Raw genomic sequence first — 22,498 nt, 5'->3', positions numbered from 1 at the left:
CCCTTTCTTCCTCTTCTCTCCTCTCCTCTAGCCTCGTGATATGTTCTCGCTCTCATCACTCAGCAATACTACGACTGATGTATTCTGTTCCTCATACGAGTCTTGCGTAAGGCCCAAGCACTTCGACCCTGTCTTGCTACTTTCCAAGTGTACACAACGCACGACTTCCTTTGCTTGTTACGAGGCATCCTACTGAACATATTGTCTTCCTCCACTCCAATTCAAGTGAGAAAGGCCAAATATGTGGTAACTATATATATATGTTTGTACCCCTCCCTTACCATTTTTTCTGAAAGAGATGTATTTTCATCTCCAATTGCTTAGAGAGAAAGCCTCACTACATCTCTTATACAGGAGTGTTCTCCTTCTTCACCATTGTCGACCGCTCTGCTTGCAGTCGCTTCTTATGCTAAAAACAAGTGTATCAATGGACAATCCACGGCAGGCTTTGACAGCCTCTCATTATAGCGCAGGCTTCAACCGGCCAGCCTCCGATACGCAATCGTGAAATGTCAGTACCCGTAGCGAAGCGAAATCTTTCGAAGCTTTTCGTGTACTTCGTGGTCTACGAATACTACAAAGATATACGTTCCAGGCGTGTCTTCTCCGCAGAACATCTTCTTCGTCAATTTCAAGTAAGGACCGCCCTTAAGTCAAAGGCGACATAGCAAATGAGAATGTTGTGATAATCATCATACCATACAATGAGTCTGGAGTGGTCTTACGCATCACCGAACGTGCATGCGCTGAGGATTTCCACTGGTCAAGTATTGTACCGGATGTCCGAGTCGTCAACCTCGCCATGACCTGAAGGAAATGTCTTTCTGGTCATACTACGTCAAGCAGCATCCTACGGTGCCAGCAACATGGCGATGACAAACCACGCCACCCCTCAATTGAACACCAGCTGCTACACAATGAAAAAGGGAAACCAAAATGGTCACTTGAGGCAGTTGATCATGACGTGTACGGCCCTCCAAGTGTCCCGAAAGGGCAACATCTAAAAATATGTATATATCAAAAATCCGCGGAAAATGCTAGAGAAGGCAGAATTCTGAAGAAGTTGGATGCCATTCCTCGCGCCAGGTGATCTTGCAACTACTCAGGATCACTCAAAGCTATTGGCTGCTATTCTGAAGGGAGCACCCACAACTCCACAGCTGGCTGCGAAACAGAATGAAACGATCATCTCATCATCCTCGGGCTGTGGAAGCCTCCCTCAGGCTTTGAGCTGTAGCCATTCACAGCTCCTTCTTTCCATATCATTCCACAGTGCTTGATGGCCTCAGTCCTTGCGCTGACAGACCTTCATATAGGTAATACCAGACAAGGAGAAAACAAGTAGTATTCTTCCAAATCCCAGCGACGTGCGCGGTCGCATACGCTGTCGAGATAGTACTCAGCATGGATTGTGCTACACACCCACAATGGCAGCTCCTGACGGCGATGTGATCCTCAGCAGATTCAACGATGGCGCAAATGAGATCTTGACCAGCTCCGACGACGAACCAATAAGAAGGCTAATTGGAGAGACGAAGTGGCTGCAGCCATGCAGAAGTGATCAAGATACAGAACTGTCAGGAGAACAACGCCGGTACTGGATGGCTTGAACACTGATATTGGGCACCCACATATTTTTCTTCTGCTTTTCACGGGAGGGTGAAAGAAGTAGTCTGTGGAAAGTTACCACAGGCTTATGATTCCGAGATCGTTGAGACACCAATATAATCTGCTCTAAGAAGCTTTCCAATTTTACAGTCTCCTTGACAAGCAGAACGATGCTGTCATTGATCATCTACAACGATGTATCAATAACGAAGCGAACAGGCCGGCAGAAGCCGCTGCAGCGATGGAAAAACAGATCAAGCAATCGGAATGCAAGGATGGCTTGAACACTGATATTGAGTACTCACATATGTTTCTCCGTTTACGGGAGGGTGAAAGGAGTCGTCTGTGGAAGGCTACCATACGCTCTTGGCATCAGGTTAGCTAGTCAGTGGAGCCTTTGGTTTATGATGAGGATGTGCCTATCGAGAGTGGTGATGATTTCAAGCAGGATCACAAGCTGTAGAGAGGCTCGCCACAAATCTTCCGAGCAAGTACTAAGAGGCAATGCAAAGAACATTTCACCCGAAGTTGGCGTACTAGCAGACCACACATTTCAAAGCTGTAAGGAAAAGATCCAAGCGTTCGTAGAGATTGATTCTCAGAAGAATGCTTAGGTGTGTAACAAAAATTAGTTATCAGAGACGACAAAGAGCCTCTCAATTCCGAAATATGATGGCGACACTTTGGGAGAATCTGCTTTTTGATAGTTGTGTTAGTGGGAGAGGTCTGTCAAGTCCGGTTTTCTTGAAGGAGAGTCCGATAGAGCTTTGAGGTAGGGAGCTGTTTTAGAGCCGAAGGAGTTCATTCGAGTCTCGAAGGTTGGCCTAGTGAGCATAGAATTTCATTACCTATGGCAGTAATATCGGCAGACATTGCTACCCAGAGTCTTGACACCTCGACATAGAGCCTGAATGCCACCAATACAAAAATTTGATGTGCACCTAGAAGCCATCTTCATTTCATGCGTTCCCAAAGTGGTACCCATAATGCGACGAGCGCCGTAAGAATCAAGGTAATTGGAACAGCAGCACCCTGCAGATCTCCCCTATGGCGGCTTAGCCACCAGCCTAGCAAAGCCCATCCAGCAGCAGTGATAGCGATCTGCCACAGCAGGACCCTTATGAAGCTCGGCCTGAGCTCCACTTGGAGGCCCCACATGTGCTCCCGTCCGTCAACATGGATGTGGGTTTGGAAGCGTTTCATCCTTTTCGGAATCCTTTCGAGCGCCTCGCCGCGTCCGCATGGATTGCAAAGGGTGGAATAGAACCGCCTGTTGAATTCGTGAGAGGAGATTGGTGGATCATCGTGTGGACCTGGTGGTCGAGGATGATAGACGTAAAGTGAGTCAGTGGGGAGACTTGGTCCGATGTGAGCGAGCTCGTTGACGTAGAAGCGAGTATATTTGACGAAAGAGCAATGTGAGAATACAAAGGGTGACAGCCAATACCGTAAAAGACCTCTCAGAAGACGGTATTCTGTACGAAGGTTTGCAAAGAACATTGCGTCGTCATGGATCTTTGGTATCTTCGTTTCAATCTGTGTGTGATCGATCTTTGAGCTCTGATGAATGGCGAAGAGTACGAAAAGTTTTTTGGTATCGTCGAAGGACCGTTCGGAGCCGATCACGCCCTGGGCAGAGTGAGACAATCCATCAATGGTTGTGTTGCTCGGTCCTGACGACACAGAGCTAGACGTACTAGAACTTGCCTGTTTGACAGGCGGTTCAGAAGTGATCTTTGAGGTTGATTGCTGGCTTTGCCTTTGGCTCTGCCCATTGCTTGGCTTGGTACGAAATTGAGCGCATTTCCGTGCCAGGCTCGTGGAAATATCGGCCCACTGCGTCTCACCACACACCTGACTCTATCAGTTTGAGTGCCTTAAGATGCATGGATTGTGTTTGAGTTGCGGTCTAGAGGCCAAAGAGAAGGTGGGCGTAAGAGTATTAAAGTCCTGGAAAGAAATCGAGAGTAATAGCAAACGGGTATGAGAAGCATCCGGACACTTACACATTGCCATTGGAGCCTTATCTTGCCTTCTGGGACCTGCTCTTTCATCTGAGCAAGTGGCCACCAATCCCACTCTCTGCCACTGAAGCTTTCGACGTACGCCTTACATCGCTCTATTCGAGAGAACCCTCCATGAATCTGATAGTCCACTACGGTATTCAATCTGAACAAGGTAGGTGGAGGGCTCTCTTTTCGTTCAAGCCTCCACTGTACATAAAACGCCATCTTTCGAGCCCTTTGTATGAGAAAAGGGGGTTTTGAGAGCCGAGCACCGGCCGTCCGTATCTTCTGAATCTTGTTCGGCCATCCCTCTAGGCTGACTGAAGTGAAGTGGAGTCCCAGTCGCCTTCCTATCTCTTCGGAAAGCTCTTTTGCTTTTTCCCATCGCCCTTGAAGCTGGTACAAGAAGACTAGATCGGCTTGACTTGCAGCTAGTGTTCGGTGCCCCGGTTTCAAGACTTTGCGCTTGGCTCCCAGTACTTGCAATTGTAATTCCTCGGCTTCGGCAAAACGCCCTTGTCGCCAGTACATGAAAGCCAGATTGGACATGCTATCCATTGTACCTATATTCTTGAGTCCATCAACTTCGAGCTTTTCATTCATGTCCTCTTTTTGCAATGACACTGCAACTTTCCAACCGCCTTTGGCCCAGACTTCTGACGCTTGTTGCTGCTTGAGCGATATATTGAATTGAGCGAAGTGCGCTTTTCGGGGAGTCACCCGGTCATCTTTTGGGCTTTTCACCGATAGATTGTCTTCTGATGCGGTTTTGTTGCTGCCCAGTAAACCCTCTCTCCGCTTGACGTTTTGTATGGCTTTTCTCGAAGTAGAAATTTTCTGTTCACTATTGTCTGAGATCCTGTTAATCTGGTCTGAAACGTCTTCAAGACTATTCAATTTATTCCCATGATATTGTTGTGGCATCCCAGAGGGTAAGAAGTACTCTTGAGCGGGTGTTGCCCCTTTTCTACGCACAATCGCTGCGTACAGGTCATCGTTAGCACAAGCGCGGCTTTGAAAATAATGCAGGACTCTCAATTCATCAGAATTCAAGGCGTAGGTACTGGGGTGAGCTTGGACTTTGGCGAGCATATCATTATAAGTCTTTTCTAGGAGCCCAACAGCGGTCTCTGATTCATCCGCCCCACTCTCAACAACGTCAAGAGCACGAGTTATGGTGTGTTGCTTGTTATTTGTAAGCTCAATAAGAGCCAAGACGTCCTCCTAAGGAATACTCTACTTAGTATCTTTGTCACTGCGACAGAATAGGATCAAGGACCACCTACATATTTCAGGTAGGCCATGATATAGTAAAAGCCAGGAGTCTCCTCGTACTCATACCGCATCTGCTCGATTGCTTGCTTGCTGACCAAATCTTTGGTCACTTCCGTCCACGTTCCTTCAGATACCATCTTCTTGAGATAGTGAGGTCGATCAACTCCATCGACAGTCTCTTTGAAGGCGTCATCTCCGGCACCTGTTTGAATTTGGCCTCTTGTCTGACAAGCCTCAGATCCCGGTTCAATAGAATGTCTTCCTGCTTCCTTATCCTCTGCACGGGTCAATGGTGAATGCAGCGTTAGTTGAGGAGGAGCCTCCGCCTTTTTGCTCATCGCAGGTGGTGCTAGTTGCTTTTGAAATTGACAAACGATATTTTGACGTCTACAGGAAGTGCAAGGTGAATTTACAGATGTCTTCGGCCTGTCGCACTGGCATCATATGAGCACAACAAACCACGCTGGGGTTCATAAGATCTTACCTTTATTTTGAGTCTTCGACATGTGTCACAATCCAAGAGTAGAGTGAGCGTAAGAGGAGGTGCGAAAATATCCGTGATATTCTCATCCTTGTTAAGGCTTGCTCCGATGTCATTGATAGCCTCGCCTGCGAAATGCTGCTCATCACTTTCGATCATTTTGATGGTGGAGCCGCCGTCTAAAACAGCTGCTTCCTTGAGATAAGGAAGTTTTCTTCCAGATCTGGGGCGCAAAGCAAGTGGATTCTTAGAAGATCCTGCTATTTGGATATTTGGTCTAGCTCTCAGCAGTGAAGTCTGCCTCTTAGCACGCTCCTCATTATCTTGCCAAGAAGCAGGGACATCTGGTAAATTAACACATTCAGAGCTTTGACATGAATCAACTTCGCGGGCAATGCAACTGAGAACCCTTTCTCTCTGTTCGGCATGGCCATCTAGGAAGACCTCATTGTACCGCTCAATGCGGCACATCGTTCAAATGATCTTTCAGATTCTTTGTCAAATGCTCAATTCCGGCTCCTAAAGCTGACACCGCAAAATTTGACCAACAAGCCTGTTGTCGCTCTATGTAATTCCAAAGCAGGGGCTGACCGTAAATCTGAGGCAAAAACGCAAACAACAGTCCCTCTTCGTCCAACTCGTCGTGCTATAGGCGTTTAAGTGAGCCAGAACTCGTTCATATGACCGTTTATTTATAGACCTATTTCAAACAAGGCTTCTCTCAACGACTCTTGTCGTTGGCGACATTCGCACCTTCAGTGACACTCCTAATGTTAGTATCCCGGACGATGGACGATGGAAGAAAGGTAGATAGAGAAGTGGGAAGTCTTCGAAGAGCCTTTTGTAACTGCGCCTCGAGTCCATGCAGCCTGCATTCTTAGCGTGACCGCAGGCAGTGCACCGCCCGCTGTCTGCAGGATCACGCCGATCGAGCGTGAGGCTTCCCTAAATGCAGCAACTCAAGCGAAGCGGAGTATCTTTATAGGCAGTCGAGATGCATGTAAAGTCTGGCAGTAGACATAGATACTCATTTCTGTACAAGACAAGTCACATAACAGCGCATCCAATGCCATACATATGCCTCTCCACTTTGCCCTTGATACTATACCAATCCGCCCTCCGCTCCGCGAATTCATACACCTCTTCCGCCCGAAAGATACCCTTGAAACGATCACCATCTGCAATAATGGTAGCCAAAGACTTTGCATCTGACGGATCGACGAGGTATATCTGGCTCAGCTCCCTTAGCGCAATGAAGAACTGAAGCAGATCTTTATTCTTGAGCGTAGAGACGTAGGAATGGTAGAGGTTCACGTCGCTGATGAGCTTGATGGAGCCGGCGACAGAAATGCGCTGGCGTTTGAGGTGCTTGCACAGTGCGGTGAAGAGCCGCATCCCAACTTCTTGATTGAATACGTCGAGCATGTTCTTGTCTGTGCTGCCAACGAGCATCTTGGTGTGGGAAGACACAATGTCGGTGATATTTCGGGCGGTATCGCTTGGTCCTATGTCCTGGATGTCCGACTTCCCATTCGGTGCAGCACCAGGATTGAAGTCTTCAGCTTTCTGGGTAGTGGCGCAGACGTATTCGACTTCATCCATAAGTACTTCGATGCCCTTGTTAAGTCCAGCAGCGACACGAGAGTCGAGCATTTGTTCAAAGCGTTTCTTCTCCTTGGCGACAGGATTGAGAAAGTCGTTCCGATCCGTGAGCTTTGCAGCTACCATTTCTTGCTCGTAAAAGACGTCAAGCATCTGCTGTATGAGATCGCCTACGTTGACGAGCTCAAGGAATGTGACTAGGGGCGTCTTGCCTGGCTGTTTCTCCCCACCAGCATCGCGAGGATTGTACTTCGACAAATGGTCTACCGCTTGATCGAAACCTACTTGAACATGTTTTGGACCTAGGGTTTGTAATAGGGCGATGAAGATCAGCTCACATTGTAAACGGGCATCTTCCGTAAAGCGTCCACCAAGCTTGGTAAAGATGGCCGCTCGCTCGATGCTGGCTTTGGCTTTGTGTACCAGATTGAGGGCGACTTCAATACTGAAGAGGGAATGAATGCCTTCTAATCTCGTCTTCATAATGGCGGCTTTCGCTGCTAGTTCTGAAGTCGGAGGCTCTGGCATGGGTGAAACTGATCGATGAGCAGTCAATTCCGTGCCGTTTGGTATGCTAGGTGTAGACGGTCTCGTGGAGTTCTGCGATTTTGCAATTTCTCTTTCGCCATTGACAAGTGCCTTGGCTGCAGCCGGTTTACTCTGAAAGGAAGGCAAAACGTTTACGGGCATCATGACGACTTTTTTGAACGAGGTCAAGAAATCTCTTTTATCGGCTTGTCGATTGACGTTCGACATGTACATTGACTCCATTGTGGCATCTTGTTCGGTAAGCTTCCTCTCCCATTCGCTGACTTCAGCCTCAGATTTGTCTTTGAACCACGCAAGCTCCTCTTTGAGATAGAGGTCCACATGTGGATCAAATATTGATACTATCATCTTTAAAGCTGCGTCAAGAAAGGTGTCACCTGCAACTGATGCTGCCTTAGATGCCCTCGCCCAGCCGAGACACTGTTCACATGTCCCGGATACAGCCCTGAGATACGATTCAACATAGACGCGATGTGCCTCGTCAAGCAGTGCATTAAGAAATGGTCCAATGACAGCTTTCCCCACTTTCTCTAAGAAGGGTATGATAGCTTCAACCTCAGGTGGGAAGATTCTCTCCATGACATCTACTTGCTCATCAAAAGCCACTGCAAGCTTCGAGAAGAAGTCGTACGATCTGTCGTAGGAATAGTCACCCATGCCATCAAGGCAATAGATAGGATCTCCAAACTTGTGTTTGCCGTAGATGACCGGACTTCGCTCAAGGAGCATCTCAATTGCTTTTCCGCCACCGTTGAGACTGGTAAGTACTTGTGCGTACTTCTTCATCTTCCCATCGACATCCTTGGACTCGATAGCACTTTCGAATTCTTTGGTTACTGCCTGCTCAAAAGCAAAAGATACGGCAGCAAGCTTCTCCTGCCGCCTCCACCATCCCTCTTCCAAGTCGCTATTGCCAAACTTTTTCAGTGTTGCTAGCATCTGCGCTTGCTGATTAGGATCTCTGTATGTTCGGAAGATTCTCGCTTGGGAGTGGTTTTGCACTTGCACAGCATCCTTATAGAAGGCGTTCAGAGCTGTATGCACCCGTCCGTATTCGAGTCGAGCACGTCCACGTATCGAGCGAACCGTTTTGAGGATACTGAGCCTTGATATTGGGTCTCTCGTTGTTAAAGACAGGGTGTTAAAGCCATCTTGCAGATCCTGAAGTCCGCCAGGAGCTGTGACAGAAACCTTAGGATGTTCACCATCTTGATCATCGTGGTTCTTATCTGTAGTATCAGATAGCGTCACATTCGCTCCCCCTGCACCAGCACCTGGGCCCCCTTCTCCATTGACAGGCAGGCCGACGCTCCCAACCTTCCTGTGCTTCTGCAATGCCTCTGCTCTTTGTCTTCTTGCTTCTCCTTCATCCCAGCATCCCATTAGCCTTAAGCGTTGAACCCATCTAGTGTCATCGTAGACCATCTCTTGCATGCGTTTGCACACGCGAGCGCACCGAATCTGACATTCTGGGGGCAGATAGTCGAGAACTTGTGAAAGGATCTCTTGAGCCTATTAGCATTTTTCAGAATCTCTAATACGTTGATTGCTACAAAGGGAAAGCTATCTTCAATAGGCAAGATTGAGTTGGGCGTTTACCTGCTGGTAGGACTGGCTTTTGGTTGATAATCTGAGCTTCGCGCAGCGAGGCAAATACGGAGTTGCGAGGAGGAGCGCCGCCTTTTACGGGGGCTCTTTTGAAGCCTGACATTCTTTTGAGCTGTCATCGACATCAGGTGGGGTAGGAAAGGTGGTCAAAAGCTTGATCGTGGTATAGGTATGTAGGGAAAATAGAGCGGGAGGAGCGAGATTTTAGAGACTGCCAAATGATATACGACCACGCGCAGACAACGACTGAATTTGGTATGTCAATTTCTTATATGAGGTCTTTCCTATCTAAGAGATCCTCGTCATCACCCATCGTAGGCTTTGCTCATTGTGAGCCAAAGCTTCTATTCAACTCCATCATGCAGTCATGATTTTTCCCAACCCAACAGAGTAATCCAAAACGCTTCTGAATTATACAAAATGCCCATCATCTCCTACTATGCCTTTTATGTTCCGCTGGTGATCCCCCAGGCGGGTGGTTTTCGAAAAGATCCTCCAGATAAGCGCTCGGTGCTCGACCTTGCGGAGCCACGCTGAGGTTCAAGCTGTTGTTACTTGCTTGTCCGACCAAGCCTTGTGTGCTGAGTCTGCTACCATTCAACATTGAGTCTGTACCTCTGCTTGGTGGTAGACTAGGGGAATGTGGTGGACTGGCTCTCAACGATGCCCTTGAATAGCGTCGGTTCTGATTGCCCAGATTTGACATGGGCACTCCAGCTCCTATGTGCGCCAAGCTTGCGCCATTTGCTGGTGCAGCATTGCCAGCCGCATAGTAGCCTGACGGTAGGTATCCAGAACCTCTATTGGCAGGCGATTGCATTCCGGCACCCGCGGTGGGAGAAAAGAAGAGACTGTTGCGGGTAGAATTGACCTTGTCCCCACCTTTCCCACCTGCCAGCTGATCCAACGATAGTGTCGAGCCAGGTCCCGTACTTACGTAGGGTCCCTTAGTCTTGAGACCTCGTAATGGATCTTTGCCGTCATGTTTTGCTACCTGGGCCATTGCTGCTCGCCTCACGGATCGATGAACGGACCAAGCCAAGAACCCTCTCCAAGCTAAAAGCATGAAACCAATAAATCCCAGCGCTGCGCCCACGCATATAAACACCGTGCCTTCTGGCAGATTCGATTTTTGCATGAAGGGGGCATCTGCTGTTGGAGGGACTGACGGGGGTGGATAGTCATCGCCCTTCAATTTAGGGAGACCGCTTAAGCCGGGCATATCTGATGTCTTGCTTTGTGTCTTGTCAGTCGCCGAAGCTGTAGCCGAAGCGGAGTCCGTCTCTTTTGAATCACTTGTTGGCGCCGCGGCACTGTCCGTGGTGGAGGAATCACTATCGTCATCGCTGCTTGGTAATTTCGGTAAGCCTTGGGCGGCGATGTGTGAGATGAGCAGGAGCAATATTGTGAACGAAAGAAGCGAGCCGTTTGGTGATAGCCTTGGGAGCCTCATGGCCCTGAGCGGCGTCTGTATGTGTATGGAACGCTCTCGGGCTCCCCTATTTATCCCAGGCGATTCAAAATCTCTTAAACTGATTTCCTCTTTGTAGGAGCGCCGTCGATGTCTTTGGTAGGGGGTGAAGAGCGTCGTATTAGAGAGGCGCACCCCTGAAGTAGCGAATGAATGCTATTCACTATACACAGGGAGCGACTGTAGCAAGAACGAGGGAATCCAAACGAAAGAAAGATGTGATTTGCACAGCCAATTAGCGAACGTCAAACAATAAGTACAAAGAAGTTCGTGGTCAGGGAACGGAAGCAAGGAAGGTCTGTTTTGGTTGCAGGTTACGAGTATGCGCTAGCCCGAATCCAGGTCATGCAGCCCAGAAGGCCGGGCAACGCCCGAGTAGAGCCCGCCGCCACACCCCTCGCACAAGCCAAAAATAGCCTACGGCATCACCACCAAGAAGATGCCAATCCAAAGATTGTGCATACTCGATGTATAACAGCCATCTCTAAAAGATTCTCGCAAAATGGGCACAGCCAAAAAAACCCGCAAATTCGCCCAAACAAAACGCGTAATCGGCCAACGAGACGCCCGCCTCAAAAAAAACCAAGAAAAAAACGACCTCCTCCAAGCCTCAAAGAAAGCCAAAGACGACGGCATAGTCCGCTCAATCCCCCAAGCCCCGACCTCCCTCTTCTTCACCTACAACACCGCCCTGCGCCCTCCCTACCAGATCCTCCTAGACACGAACTTCCTCTCCCACACAATCCAGCATAAACTCTCCCTCGTACCATCTCTGATGGATTGCCTATACGCCAGCGTAAAACCGACAATCACGACCTGCTGTTTAGCCGAATTAGAGAAGTTGGGCCCCAAATACCGCCTCGCCCTCCGCATCGCCAAAGACCCCGCCATCCAGGTCTTGGATTGTACGCACAAAGGCACCTACGCGGACGACTGCATCGTGGACCGGGCGATGAAGAGCAGGATTTACATCGTGGCGACGAACGATCGGGATTTGAAGAGGAGGGTGAGGAAGGTGCCGGGGGTGCCGATTGTGAGTGTGGCGCGGGGACGGTATGTGGTTGAGAGGTTGGTGGATGCGCCGGAACGGTGAGGAGGAGAGGGTTTGGTATACGGGACGGGGACGGGATGGGATGGGATAAAGTGACGAGCTACGTCGCTGTGCAGGCTCCGGGGGTTCCGTCAAGAGACCGGTGTTTGCTATGCAAGCATGCATGGTGGCTTTCTGTGGTATCTGCGGATTATTGATCGATAAATACCTCCAGAAGACGGGTATCTAGATGAATAACGTATACAACGAAGATTAAGGAATCTGATATGGAGAATTCCACGAAGGGAACGGGTGCTAGATGAGGTTAACGACCTCTGGCCAATATACCGAGGGCAAAATGTCCGAGAAAGCGTCTCAAGGAGAGATACAAAAGTCGGAAAGAAGCTGCCACACGCACAATGCTCGAGAGATGTCTACATTTTGACTGAGGTGAGGCCGGGAGGCGAAATAGTCGGCACAGTGGAACGAGCTGAATTAAAGGCTGTCACGGAATAGAGTAAGAGGGGAGATCGATCAACTCGAGCGTACAATTAGTTTCTAACCTTGGCTCTTCTACATCAATGATACAAAACCGAAGTTTACAGAGGTTCCTCCCAATGAATGCGGTAACGTCCAAAATCGAACCTCGTCCTTGAAGATGAACGTCTTTTAAAACAGACTCGAAAACGCAAAACTAAAGCCTCCCACACCCTCAATCAGACGCCTTTTTCCAAATGGTCTTGTTCCTTCCAAGACCTCAAATTTCTTTGTGATTATCCTGAAATATGGTGGTTGAACCCGACTCCAAGCCGAGGATGCTCCGAGTACGAAGGGTCATATACAGCCACTGTCTCGAGTGCGATGCTTATTCATTTCGAAACCGTGCCCTCAATCACCATCATCCCATTCTCTCCTCTCATTGCCCCTGGCCCCACCTCCATCCTTCCTGATAGGAATCTTGATCCCCTGCTTCGCGAACGCCTTGCTTAAATCGGTTGAGTCCACAACACCGGGAAATTTCTTCGCCGAAAAGACCTGAAAATGGTTACTGTAACAGCTGGCTAGCACAGGCGCCGCGGCTGTGTTGAGCTTCCCAGTCTGGAGGCTCTGAGTCTGAGCCCTAGGTGTCGGCGGGTCCATAGCAGCCGAGGCGGAGGTACCTACATCGACGAAGTTGAGCTTGAGGCGGAATGTGCCTTCCGTTCGTACGCTCAGATCTTGGAGGATGAACCATACGCCAAGATCATTTTCTGGGTAGGTCAATTTGAAGGCGCCAACGGCTAAGTTGCCGATCAGATTTCGTGTGAACATGCCCCCTGGATGGGAGCGAGGATCGACCACGTTCATGATCATGGGATTGGGAGAGAGCATTGGGCCTTGGGGGTGATAAGACATGGTAGACTGCGTTGGGTATGCCATTCCATTAGTCGTAGCAGTCGTTCCCCCCTGGTTAGGTAGATATCCCTGCGTCGATGAATGCATTTGCTGAGATTGCCCTGTTTTGGGCATGGAGTGATGGTGACCTTGATTCTGAAGGGTTTGCTGCTCCTGTTGTATACGTATGGCTTCCTCGCGAGTGGCTTTCTGTGCTTGGTGCATATGATGCGCGAGCTCGTTTTGGCGAGGTATGGGATACGGCACGCCGGTATAATTGGGCTGTGCTGCTTCGTAGCCTGGGTAGAAATGCGTACCCAGGACTGGAACATTGTGGGCATAACTTATAGCTGAGGGTTCCGGTGGGTAAGATGTTGCGGTCGCAGCGGAGATGGATGGTGATGTTGATGAGTGTCTGACAAGATTCGCTTCTGTTCTACCATCTTCAGACCAAAGATCTACTGTTAGAATGTAATAGGCCGTGTCGATCTCGCTGACACAGAAAATCAGCATTGCCGATTCTGTAGGCTGAACATTGCATCGTCCAAGAGGATGATGGTCTGAGGGCATGGGATTGCCTTACCTGATGTCGAGTGGTTGGCGGGTATCTGCATCAAGAACCCGCAGTCGAACGGCGGGCGGCGGTGTGATGGGTCGTCTGTCCTGTAGATGTGAATGGATCAGTACCCATGCCATCTACTTCTAGCGCAGGCAAGCTGCCAACAGGAAGTCGGGACGAACTTTGTCTCCAAACCCACACATGCGGGCGCGGGCTGGTTGTTGAACAATGTCTAAGCTACAATGGACTCAGCGTTTGCCTTCTGGGACACCCAGGCCAGTCGATACTGACACAAACATCTTGCCATCATAGACCCCTGTCAAAGTGGGCAACTCATTGTTTGCGGCACTCGTAGGGGGGGAAGGTGTCGGGTGTCGGTGGGACTTCTCGGGGTGGTATCCATGATGCGATTGACTGACATTTGGGAGGTTGGCGACTGTGATTGTGAAGGGACCGGATTCATGACCGATGTCATGGTCGTGGCACTGGTGCCTCCAACAAACGTGCTTTGCTATCGGCATCAATACTCAAAGAATGCACGTCTGGCTCGGCACAGATGCAGGCGTTCAAGGTGCTGGAATTTGGAAGGGAACCCTTGCAGTAGATGGATCACATATATTGACCACGAAAACGTGTGGCGCCAGAATGTGGGTTTCGCGCGAAAAGGGTTGAGGGTTTAATGCCCAGCGGTCTTGTGGCGTGTACGCCTGGTGGAATCTGCTTGTCTTTCGCTCTCATCCACGGTCGCTTTATCCATAGGTTGGTGGGATAGCATGGTCCATAAGTCATGGGTGGTTTCCGGGACAATCACCAATTACACAATTACATCACACTGGTTTATCATCTGATCTGAGCCAAGAAATGGCATGAGTCGGGTTACGGATTGACGAGTGGGAGCTGGATGAGGAGAACAAAGATTCTGGCAGGACGATCCAGGTCATGGTTTTGTCCCTTTTTCTTGGTGGTGTCTCTATTTCTCTTGGCTCCTGAGCTTTGCCCCTGCCGGAGCTGGGATCCGACTCCAGATTCATTGGCTTAGCGGTCCTACCACCCCACTGGTTCTCCCTAACTTCCCTAAGCATTCCTGGTGGTGCCTCCCGGGGTCCAACTTAGGCTTCTTGGGCTGGTTAGACTCCTTAAACTCCATACCTAGACTCCTTAGCTTCGGGGTCGGCTGCAGCCACTACAAAACGCCGAGTCAAGCGAGAAAGAAGCAAAGGCCACTTGTAGCACTTTAGCAGTCCAGCCGCCGGAATATACAGGGCTGCTAACAGTGCTAACAGTGCTAACAGTGCTAATAGCTAAGGTCATTCCTTAGCCCTCCCGACGGAATCGATCAGATCCGCTCTTGATCTTTCTCCACATCCTCCCAGTAGTGTAGGACTACTGGACTAGAGCAGTAGTAGTCTTGTCAAGCTGTCCGTGCGGCTTTGTCGTCACAACTAGATGGAAGGATTCCGAGATGCAAGATCGTGGTGCCTTGGAAAAGCCCGTGAGTGGGAAATGATAGTCCCGGCGTCTGCACCTGCTGCATTATGCCCGCAGTCTGCATGCTGCCTGCAGTCGCCTCTGCGCTTGGAACTCCTGCCGACCGTTGATCGACAGCCTGATGCGCAAGCAAGGTGCAATCCACCTGCAATCGCATGACTCGTACTTTCCATCAAATGATCTACACCAGACACATCGCACGCAAGGAGAAGGGTGTGAGAACGAAGCCTAGTTGGAACTAAACCACATACGATGCCGGAGCTTCCACGCTCCTACGCCGTCTATTAAGACCATAATAATGTCCCTGCTCATTGTTGTATACATGCCGTTCCATGCTAGCATCGCTCATGACCGCGTACATGACCAGCTCGGTACACCCTCGGAGAGCGCACAAACGCCTTGCTGAAATCGACAAATTCTAATCCTAGCACGCCTGCTGCCCTCAATCCTTCTTCTACCATCTGTTCGCCATCTTGATATATGGTCGCCCCCATAGTGTAATTTTTTCCTGAAGAGAAAGGGTGAAGAGCAAGCCTCAATCGATTGAGGAAATTGCTCCAAGGTTGTCGGGTAATCATTCCAGGGAACGTAGTGTGAGTGATCTGGGAAGGATCCGTATAGCGGATCGACCCTAGCCAGCCAATTTGACAAAGTGTTTGTTCCAGATCCAGCCAACAAGGCTGTCGGGATCGTCTTGATTTTTCGCAAGCCATAGCTCCCCTTTTCGCCAATCACGTCAAAGATCTCCCCAGCCACGTACGTGAGGTATGGATATCCAGCTTCCTTCCTGGCTCGATCAATATTGAATTCGTACACGCTTGCTGCCAAAAAGATGACATTGAAATCCGACTTGAAGGGGCCATTGGTGGGCGACTGAGTGGGCGGCGAATCAGACATAGGCATTGCCGAAGAGAAGTAGCCCGAAAATCGATTTCTTGATGGTGATGTTGATCGTGCCTGGCTCGATGGGGTGTAATTGACGCCCGGGGGTGGACGCGCCAAAGCCGAGTCGTCACTCAGACGATTGAAGTGAGAACTGTCTATACTAGGACGAAGTGATGGAGTGGGATCAGTGGGTATTCTTCCCGTGGCCGTTGGTGGACGGCCCGGCGTTGAGTTGATGGGTGTGGTGGTGTTGGAGTAGGATCGCCAACTGCCCGGTGGATAAGGTGTTTGCGGGCCGTTTCCGGATACGGAAGAGCTAGCACGTATACGTTGACTGGGTTGTCGCTGAGGCATAGGTCCTGGTGTAGATGCATCGCCGACGTTGAAAAAGCTTCCGTTCGGACGATAGCTCCCGAAGTCAGGTTGAGGTAGGACTGGAGACCTGTCACTACTGACAGACAACGTTCTTCTTGTGGAATCAAATGACGGCCCTGCCCTTGGCGAGGTGGTGCCTTCGTATTGGCCTTCGACTAGGGTAGAGTCTGATCTGCCAATGAAGCTGGTGCCAGATCCGCCTGGTGCGGCAAATGTAACTAAATTGGGTGTCTCATTCAGCATTGAGCCGTTGCATAAGCCAAGGGAAGCTACTTGAGCCTCATGGAAGGCAACGTCCGCACTAAACCCTTTGACGATCTTTATGAGTTCTTCTTGAAAGTCACCATCCTGCGTTGCGGATCGAATGTCGATGGCTTGCTTCAATTTCAGTTTCCATAGTTTGAACCATTTGAATTGAAGCTGTACGAAATTGCTGAGACAGCGCTCCATGAGCTTTCCCGTTAAAGTGAATAATTGCGGAAGCTCGTCTTTCAGGGTACTATTGACTGCGAGGAATTGTTCGCCTTGGTCTGTAGTCTTCTTGTCTGGCTTGTCGCCGCGATCGGTAATAGCTTTGTATCGTGTATAATCCGGCAAGCGTTTTTCGCGCTTCTGCATCAGCCTTTGCGGCCCCTCGTGCAGCTTTACTAGAGTAGTCATCGGCTGGACAACATGTTTGCGTACTGAATCGATCTATAAAGAATTAGCTGGTTTATTGAAGACATTTCCAATGGAGCTGCCTTACGTGGTCAGGAAGAGCCATGGTCGACATGTCTCTCATAGACATTCTGAACTTGTGCCATTTGCTTTCAAGCTCAGGGAAACTGGTTTGGCCCACATCAATATGCGCCTCCATTGCTGTCGCAAAGTCGAGAAATTTCCTCATGAATATCTCCACGTCACCAGTATACATCTCCACGTCGCGCATGACCACTTGGAGACGAACGAAGTGCTCGGAGAATTTGTCGGCAATTCCTGTATATACCCTGTCTTCAAACATGCCGGACGATCCGACCTGTTGGCGGATTTTCTTTCCAGCACCAAAGGCTTTCGCAAGCCCAGTTCGCATGTCTGATTCCTTGCGCTTCCGGTTACCAGTCGTCACCGTCTCCATGATGTCGGCCCGTCTTTTGGCTTCGTTGATACGCATTGAAACGCCTTTCATTTCTCTGGCTGCAATATCAAGAGCAGTGTAATCCGGATGGTTCTCAGGAGTGGCCTCAAGTAATTGATCCAGAAGAAGTGGGTACTTGAGCAGTCTCTGCACCGGCTTGACAATCAAGGCATCGAGATTCCATGCTGCTGTCAGGTCAGAGGCATAGGCTTTGCATTCCTTGAGCCATATTTGTACCTTCTGGTTCTTCTGAAGCTGTACAAGTTTTTGATTGGCGGCGTCGTGGTTCTTAAGATATTCACTATATGTCTTCTCCATCTCAGCCATATGGTGCCCAAAGGTTTCGCCAATGAACGTCTTCCGATCTTTCTCGTCGTCTGTAAGTTCAAGACCATTAACGGACGATTCATCTCCGGTCGCTCCACTGTAGGTGGTAGCATTGCTAGTGCGATTGCTTTTCCAGCGCTTGGCTTTTGACAGCGCGTAGACTGCCCTAGAAGCTTGCTTTAACGAGTCAAGGAACTGTGTGGAGAATTCGATGATCTGATTAGAGTTCCCAAATAGCGTTTTAACATCGTCTGCCGATATGATCACGTTCGACGTTCCTCGATAGATATCCTCCACAACTCTCATGTCCTGGCCAAAGGAGTGTTCGGTGTCAACCAATTCCTTGATGATGTTCTTACGTCGGGTCAATCGCTTCTGCTCTGGTGACGGCGAAAGCTTTTTGGAGATAATGTCCGCTTGCGTTGAGGGCTCATCTCGAGAAATAGATGAGTCATCGGACGGCTTAGAAATGTTGCCTGGTCGCGTTGCTCGAGGTGTCTCACTAGAAGGCTCTACGTTCTGTCGGCTGTATTCTCTGGTCTCAATTGGTGGCGGAGGTGGTGAGTGTTTTGGAACCGATGGTGATGGCTTGTAAGAAGAGTCACCTCCTTGTGGTGGCTCCACGTTGATGGCTAGACTTTGCCCTCCAAAGTTGATAGGTGGTAACTGAGGCCGGGACTCATCGTCTGGGTGGTGGTGACGGCCCCTGCCACCGTCGTAGCCCTCAGGTAATCTTTGCCCTCTGCCAACAAATCTGTCTTTCTCCGGAGGCGTTGGCCTTTCTTCATAAGGTGTATCAGCCGCTTGCTCTGCGAACCCACCGAGGGAAGGAGACATGTCAAAGTCGTCAGGACGGCTTAGACTAGCTCGGGCTGGCTTGAGATTGCCTTCGTCATCCACATCCAGAACAGTAGAGGATGCCGACAGGTTCCGGCTGTGCCCAGTCGTCGGAAGCATTTTCTCGTCCATATCATCCCTGACTTGTTTATCTGAGGCTGGCTCCGGGACCGGCAATGAGCTCGTCCGCTTGTTGATGTGCGCTTTAATATCTTCAGGCGTTGCACTAGGCGTGGCATTGCGGTCTCGAGCGATTCTCTGCAAGTAGAGCTGTGTTACTTTTCGAGGATCATAACCACCTTGCCGCGCCAGCTCAGGTGATCGGTTATAAGACTGGTGCTGTGCGTCACGGATCAGATCAGGACTCAACGCATTAGGATCGTGGTACTGATCTAGTACTCGGTTTACAGTACTGTAGCGATCACTATCTAGGGTAGTGCGATTGGTTTGAGGCGAAGCTACAGATGTAGGGGACCAAGCAGGTTGGGTAAGCTCACTAGCCGATGTCGAAATAGATAGATGAGGGTCTTCAGTGGCTTGTGAAGGCGGATGCTCTTCAACGCGCTCCAAGAAGGTGTCTTTCTCATCGCGCGATTTGTTTGATGAAGTCCAGGAGCTCATACTCCATCGGCTGTCCGGGTCCTCGCTCGAGGGAGCCCCTTTGACCGACTTTCATGATCATCATTGAAGGACCTCTTTTCTAATACTGGCGTTGCGCCTAGCATGATTTGGATCGACTCCCTATCATCTCCAGACTCGTGCTCCTCGTTGATTTCACGTTTTCTAATTCCAGGTGGACTCGGCGTTCTGGAATTCCGCATAGCCATAATGTTCTGCAGTAATGCTGGTTGAGCTAGCGATGAAGGGCGCGAGCTATCTCTTGACTCGTCCTGGGCTTCGTCATCAAAGAAAGTGTCCACAGAGTCTCCCGTACCAGCAGTAACCGCTGAGCCCGGATCAATGTCCGAGTTTGGAGTGGACTGATTTGGTCCATAGCCATTCGTGTCAGGCGAGAATTGAGAGTTGAAATTACCCAATGTTGGAGAGTCCTCTAGACTAAGGTTGAGTGTAGATCGATCGGAAAGCTGACCGGTCTGTAGAGTGAGTCCTGGTTCGGATTTTGACGCCTCTGCGCCAGCTTCATCCGGCTGCTCCCTCCCTTTGATGCCTTGCACGGGCCTTTCAGCTTTGGGCAAGTCTCCTGATAAGAACACATCATCTGTTGATGCTTCTACAGAGGTCGAGGCTTGTACAGAGAGCTCACGAGCTATGGAGGCCCTGCGTATTTCTCGCTCTTCTTCCTCTCTCACGGTCTTTGTGAAAGCTTGTTGTATTCTCTGTCTTCTAGCTGCAAAATCCAAAGCCCCAAGCTCAGGTGGCCTTTTCAATTTACCCTCCTTGGGGTTTCGCGAGCCATGGTTTTCACCTCCGACTCTGTCAACCGCTCTGGCCCTTGAAGCTGAGGTAGATGCGTTCGAAACTGGTTGCCTTGGTCTTGAGCTTCGCAAAGGTGGCGATTTCTTAGGCAGCGGCTCTGATATAAATGCCGGGAGGCTAGGTGAAGCGACCGGTCTACTAGTATTATGCTGATATCGAGGGGACTTCTGCGGGGTATTTGAGCGTGAGTAACGGGGAGATATTCTAGCAGTTTGCAATGGCTTCGGAGGCGGAGCACGGCTTCGTGTCGATAATTTTGTAGGTGCAGTCTCAGCAGCAGAACTGGTTCGGGTTGAGGGTGGAGAATTGCCAGAGTCAGAATTTACGCTGAATCGACGGGTGCTGACAGGAATTCTCGATTGAGAGGTGCGCCTTGGCGTTTCGGTAGGTAACGGCGAAGAAGGTGGTGACAAAGTATTTGTATATTTTCGAGATGAAATTGGGCTTGAAGGCATGCCGTGCAAATCACTTCGAGTTCGTCGGTGCAGATTTGGAGGCGGTTCCGGAATCTCGCCCTTAGCTTTGATTTCCTCTAGTGGAGGAGCAGTAGCATAATACCACGCACTTGGCGAGTCGGGGGAGTGATCTCGGCGCCGCGAATAATCTTGATCCGAGTATAGCGTCCGAGGACTGTGTAAGCTGCCTTCTGAACCTCTTCGTCTCTTAGAGATGGGTATTCCGTAGCCAGCATTGGGCTGAGGAATGTGCGATCTTACGACCTCACCAAACAATGGTTTGCGGGGTAGATTCATCATCTCTGGTGCAAGATCTACAAGTGATTCGGAGGTGAGCGGTTTGGCGGGTACCGTTTCGGACGCCTCGAGCGTATAATTCTTCTCCAATTTTGGACTAGTCATTCGGTCATCTTGCGTTCGAGATTTTTCTTGCTGTCGAAATCGAGGCTCTCGTATGCTCATATTGTCACTTGAGAGCGACCCGGAAGAGAGCCGACCACCAGAGGCTTTGGCCTGAGAAGCGGTACGTGAACGAATGCCTTGGCCACGGGAGGAGCTAGCTGAAGGTGATCGAGAAGCAGGCTTCTTAGGAAGAGGGGGCACCTCATCTGGCGTTTGATTAAACTTGTTGACCAACTCTTGTAGAGATGTTTGTCTATTGCGAGCGGTACTTGACAGAGTTGGACTGGATTTGGCTGCACTAAGCGGAGATCTCTCATGATTCGCAGAAGAAGGATGTTGGGCGGTATTGACGCGGGAGGCTATGGGCGATATTGTACGGCCCTCTCCATTTCGAAGGCGAGGACTACCTGGTTGACGGCGGCCTGTGGGTTGACTTGTGCCGTCGATTCTGTCATTCCGTATGGCTCCTTGCACCCTACCGTCTCCTAGCTTCTCCCGCCCTAAGCGCTCTTGATTTGACCTGTAGTAATCCTGGAGATTTGTCAAAATATCATCCTGCGGGGTGCTCTTGCCAGGGGTTGAGCCAGGAACGCCAACCTTAGTAGATACGACCGGGCGGCGGGGATACGTTGGTTTGTATACGGTATCAGACAAGGAGGGTATACCATCGTCGAAATAATGCTTTTTGCTGGTTTCAATATTGGAGGCTTGGTAGGTGGAGGGCTCCAGGGAGTGATCTTGCTGATTCAGTGGGTGGGGATTGCTTTCCGCATCCAGCGAAGGCATGCTGAAGGGACCATTCGAGACGTCAAGTACAGCATGTGAGCATGCTGCCAAGCTGTCTCAAAGCGTGATCCGTCGTGTGGGGACCAGAGATACGGGTTGAAGAGGCAGATCTAGGTGGTGAGCAATCTGGGACATTGGAGAATCTGCGGCTCTGTAGGAAGTGTCGCACGATTGGGCAGGGTCTGGGGTTAGGTCCGGGGGGGGCACGTAGGAGAAGATCAGGGCGCGATAAAGGTAGAAAGGCGAGCAGCAGGTTTTGTATAAAGTGCAAGCGTGTTGTCACCGGCGTGATAGGCTGTGTCTGGTTGGGCGTGAATGGGGTCAACGATGTGGTTCCTTTAGTTCACTTTTGTTTGCTGGACGTAGGCGACTCCAGAGGTGGTTGGATAGCCAATCATGGGCCTCACAACAGATGATTTCTTGGCGCTCCCTTCTGCTACTGATACTCTCGAAAAAGGTGGCATCGGTGGACACTCCCGGCCCGCCTCAAGCGCTGACCGATTATCGTGTGGCTACGTCGCGTAGGCAGCAATTAACGGTCTGATACCACTAATAATAAGCTGAGCGTTGCTGTCTTCTTGCCGTATCTGTATACCTGTGGCGTGCCGTGATGCTGGACTCAATTCACTACCCACAGACTCAAAGTGACCGCACAGGTCTCTACAGATACGAGTTCGGCGGTAAGACCCTGATCTAGTACCCACGTTTAAGCTGCGGCTACTCGCATTGAATCCCGTCGGATCGTTTCCTTTTTTCTTGTTGTTCTCTACTCACACCTTGCTGGACTGTCCTGGCCCACTTCAACTGGACCCCCTCTTCCAACGCACAG

At 50.0% G+C, this 22,498-nt stretch overlaps 7 protein-coding genes across 7 annotated transcripts; 2 read left to right on the top strand and 5 right to left on the bottom strand.

Moving 5' to 3' along the window:
• Positions 1-1,427: 1,427 nt before the first annotated feature.
• KY384_009022 (uncharacterized protein) lies at positions 1,428-1,993 on the top strand (the record flags this gene model as incomplete). The annotated part of the gene is made up of 2 exons (XM_044817508.1): positions 1,428-1,576; positions 1,759-1,993. The coding sequence occupies 2 exons, from the start codon at positions 1,428-1,430 to the stop codon at positions 1,991-1,993; spliced, it is 384 nt and encodes a 127-aa protein (XP_044664661.1).
• A 569-nt stretch (positions 1,994-2,562) lies between these two features.
• KY384_009021 (uncharacterized protein) lies at positions 2,563-5,529 on the bottom strand (the record flags this gene model as incomplete). Its single annotated transcript, XM_044817507.1, has 4 exons — positions 2,563-3,237; positions 3,615-4,838; positions 4,901-5,245; positions 5,374-5,529. 4 exons carry the CDS (start codon positions 5,527-5,529, stop codon positions 2,563-2,565), a joined length of 2,400 nt encoding a protein of 799 aa, XP_044664660.1.
• Positions 5,530-6,417: 888 nt separating this feature from the next.
• KY384_009020 (uncharacterized protein) lies at positions 6,418-8,989 on the bottom strand (the record flags this gene model as incomplete). Its single annotated transcript, XM_044817506.1, has 2 exons — positions 6,418-8,750; positions 8,968-8,989. The coding sequence occupies 2 exons, from the start codon at positions 8,987-8,989 to the stop codon at positions 6,418-6,420; spliced, it is 2,355 nt and encodes a 784-aa protein (XP_044664659.1).
• Positions 8,990-9,669: 680 nt separating this feature from the next.
• KY384_009019 (uncharacterized protein) lies at positions 9,670-10,582 on the bottom strand (the record flags this gene model as incomplete). The annotated part of the gene is made up of 2 exons (XM_044817505.1): positions 9,670-9,716; positions 9,781-10,582. 2 exons carry the CDS (start codon positions 10,580-10,582, stop codon positions 9,670-9,672), a joined length of 849 nt encoding a protein of 282 aa, XP_044664658.1.
• A 520-nt stretch (positions 10,583-11,102) lies between these two features.
• On the top strand, positions 11,103-12,146 carry KY384_009018 (uncharacterized protein; the record flags this gene model as incomplete). The annotated part of the gene is made up of 2 exons (XM_044817504.1): positions 11,103-11,689; positions 11,936-12,146. 2 exons carry the CDS (start codon positions 11,103-11,105, stop codon positions 12,144-12,146), a joined length of 798 nt encoding a protein of 265 aa, XP_044664657.1.
• Positions 12,147-12,518: 372 nt separating this feature from the next.
• On the bottom strand, positions 12,519-13,574 carry KY384_009017 (uncharacterized protein; the record flags this gene model as incomplete). Its single annotated transcript, XM_044817503.1, has 1 exon — positions 12,519-13,574. The coding sequence occupies one exon, from the start codon at positions 13,572-13,574 to the stop codon at positions 12,519-12,521; it is 1,056 nt and encodes a 351-aa protein (XP_044664656.1).
• Positions 13,575-15,396: 1,822 nt separating this feature from the next.
• KY384_009016 (uncharacterized protein) lies at positions 15,397-21,669 on the bottom strand (the record flags this gene model as incomplete). The annotated part of the gene is given in 3 exon segments (XM_044817502.1): positions 15,397-17,004; positions 17,057-19,248; positions 19,260-21,669. The coding sequence occupies 3 exon segments, from the start codon at positions 21,667-21,669 to the stop codon at positions 15,397-15,399; spliced, it is 6,210 nt and encodes a 2,069-aa protein (XP_044664655.1).
• Between the last annotated feature and the right edge of the window lie 829 nt (positions 21,670-22,498).

The sequence above is a fragment of the Bacidia gigantensis genome, assembly GCF_019456465.1.
Source record: "Bacidia gigantensis strain McMullin 20006 chromosome Unknown scaffold_268, whole genome shotgun sequence".
In the NCBI taxonomy this organism is placed as follows: domain Eukaryota; kingdom Fungi; phylum Ascomycota; class Lecanoromycetes; order Lecanorales; family Ramalinaceae; genus Bacidia; species Bacidia gigantensis.
Note: the sequence above shows the minus strand (reverse complement) of the source record. Positions and strands in the feature narration are given on the sequence as shown.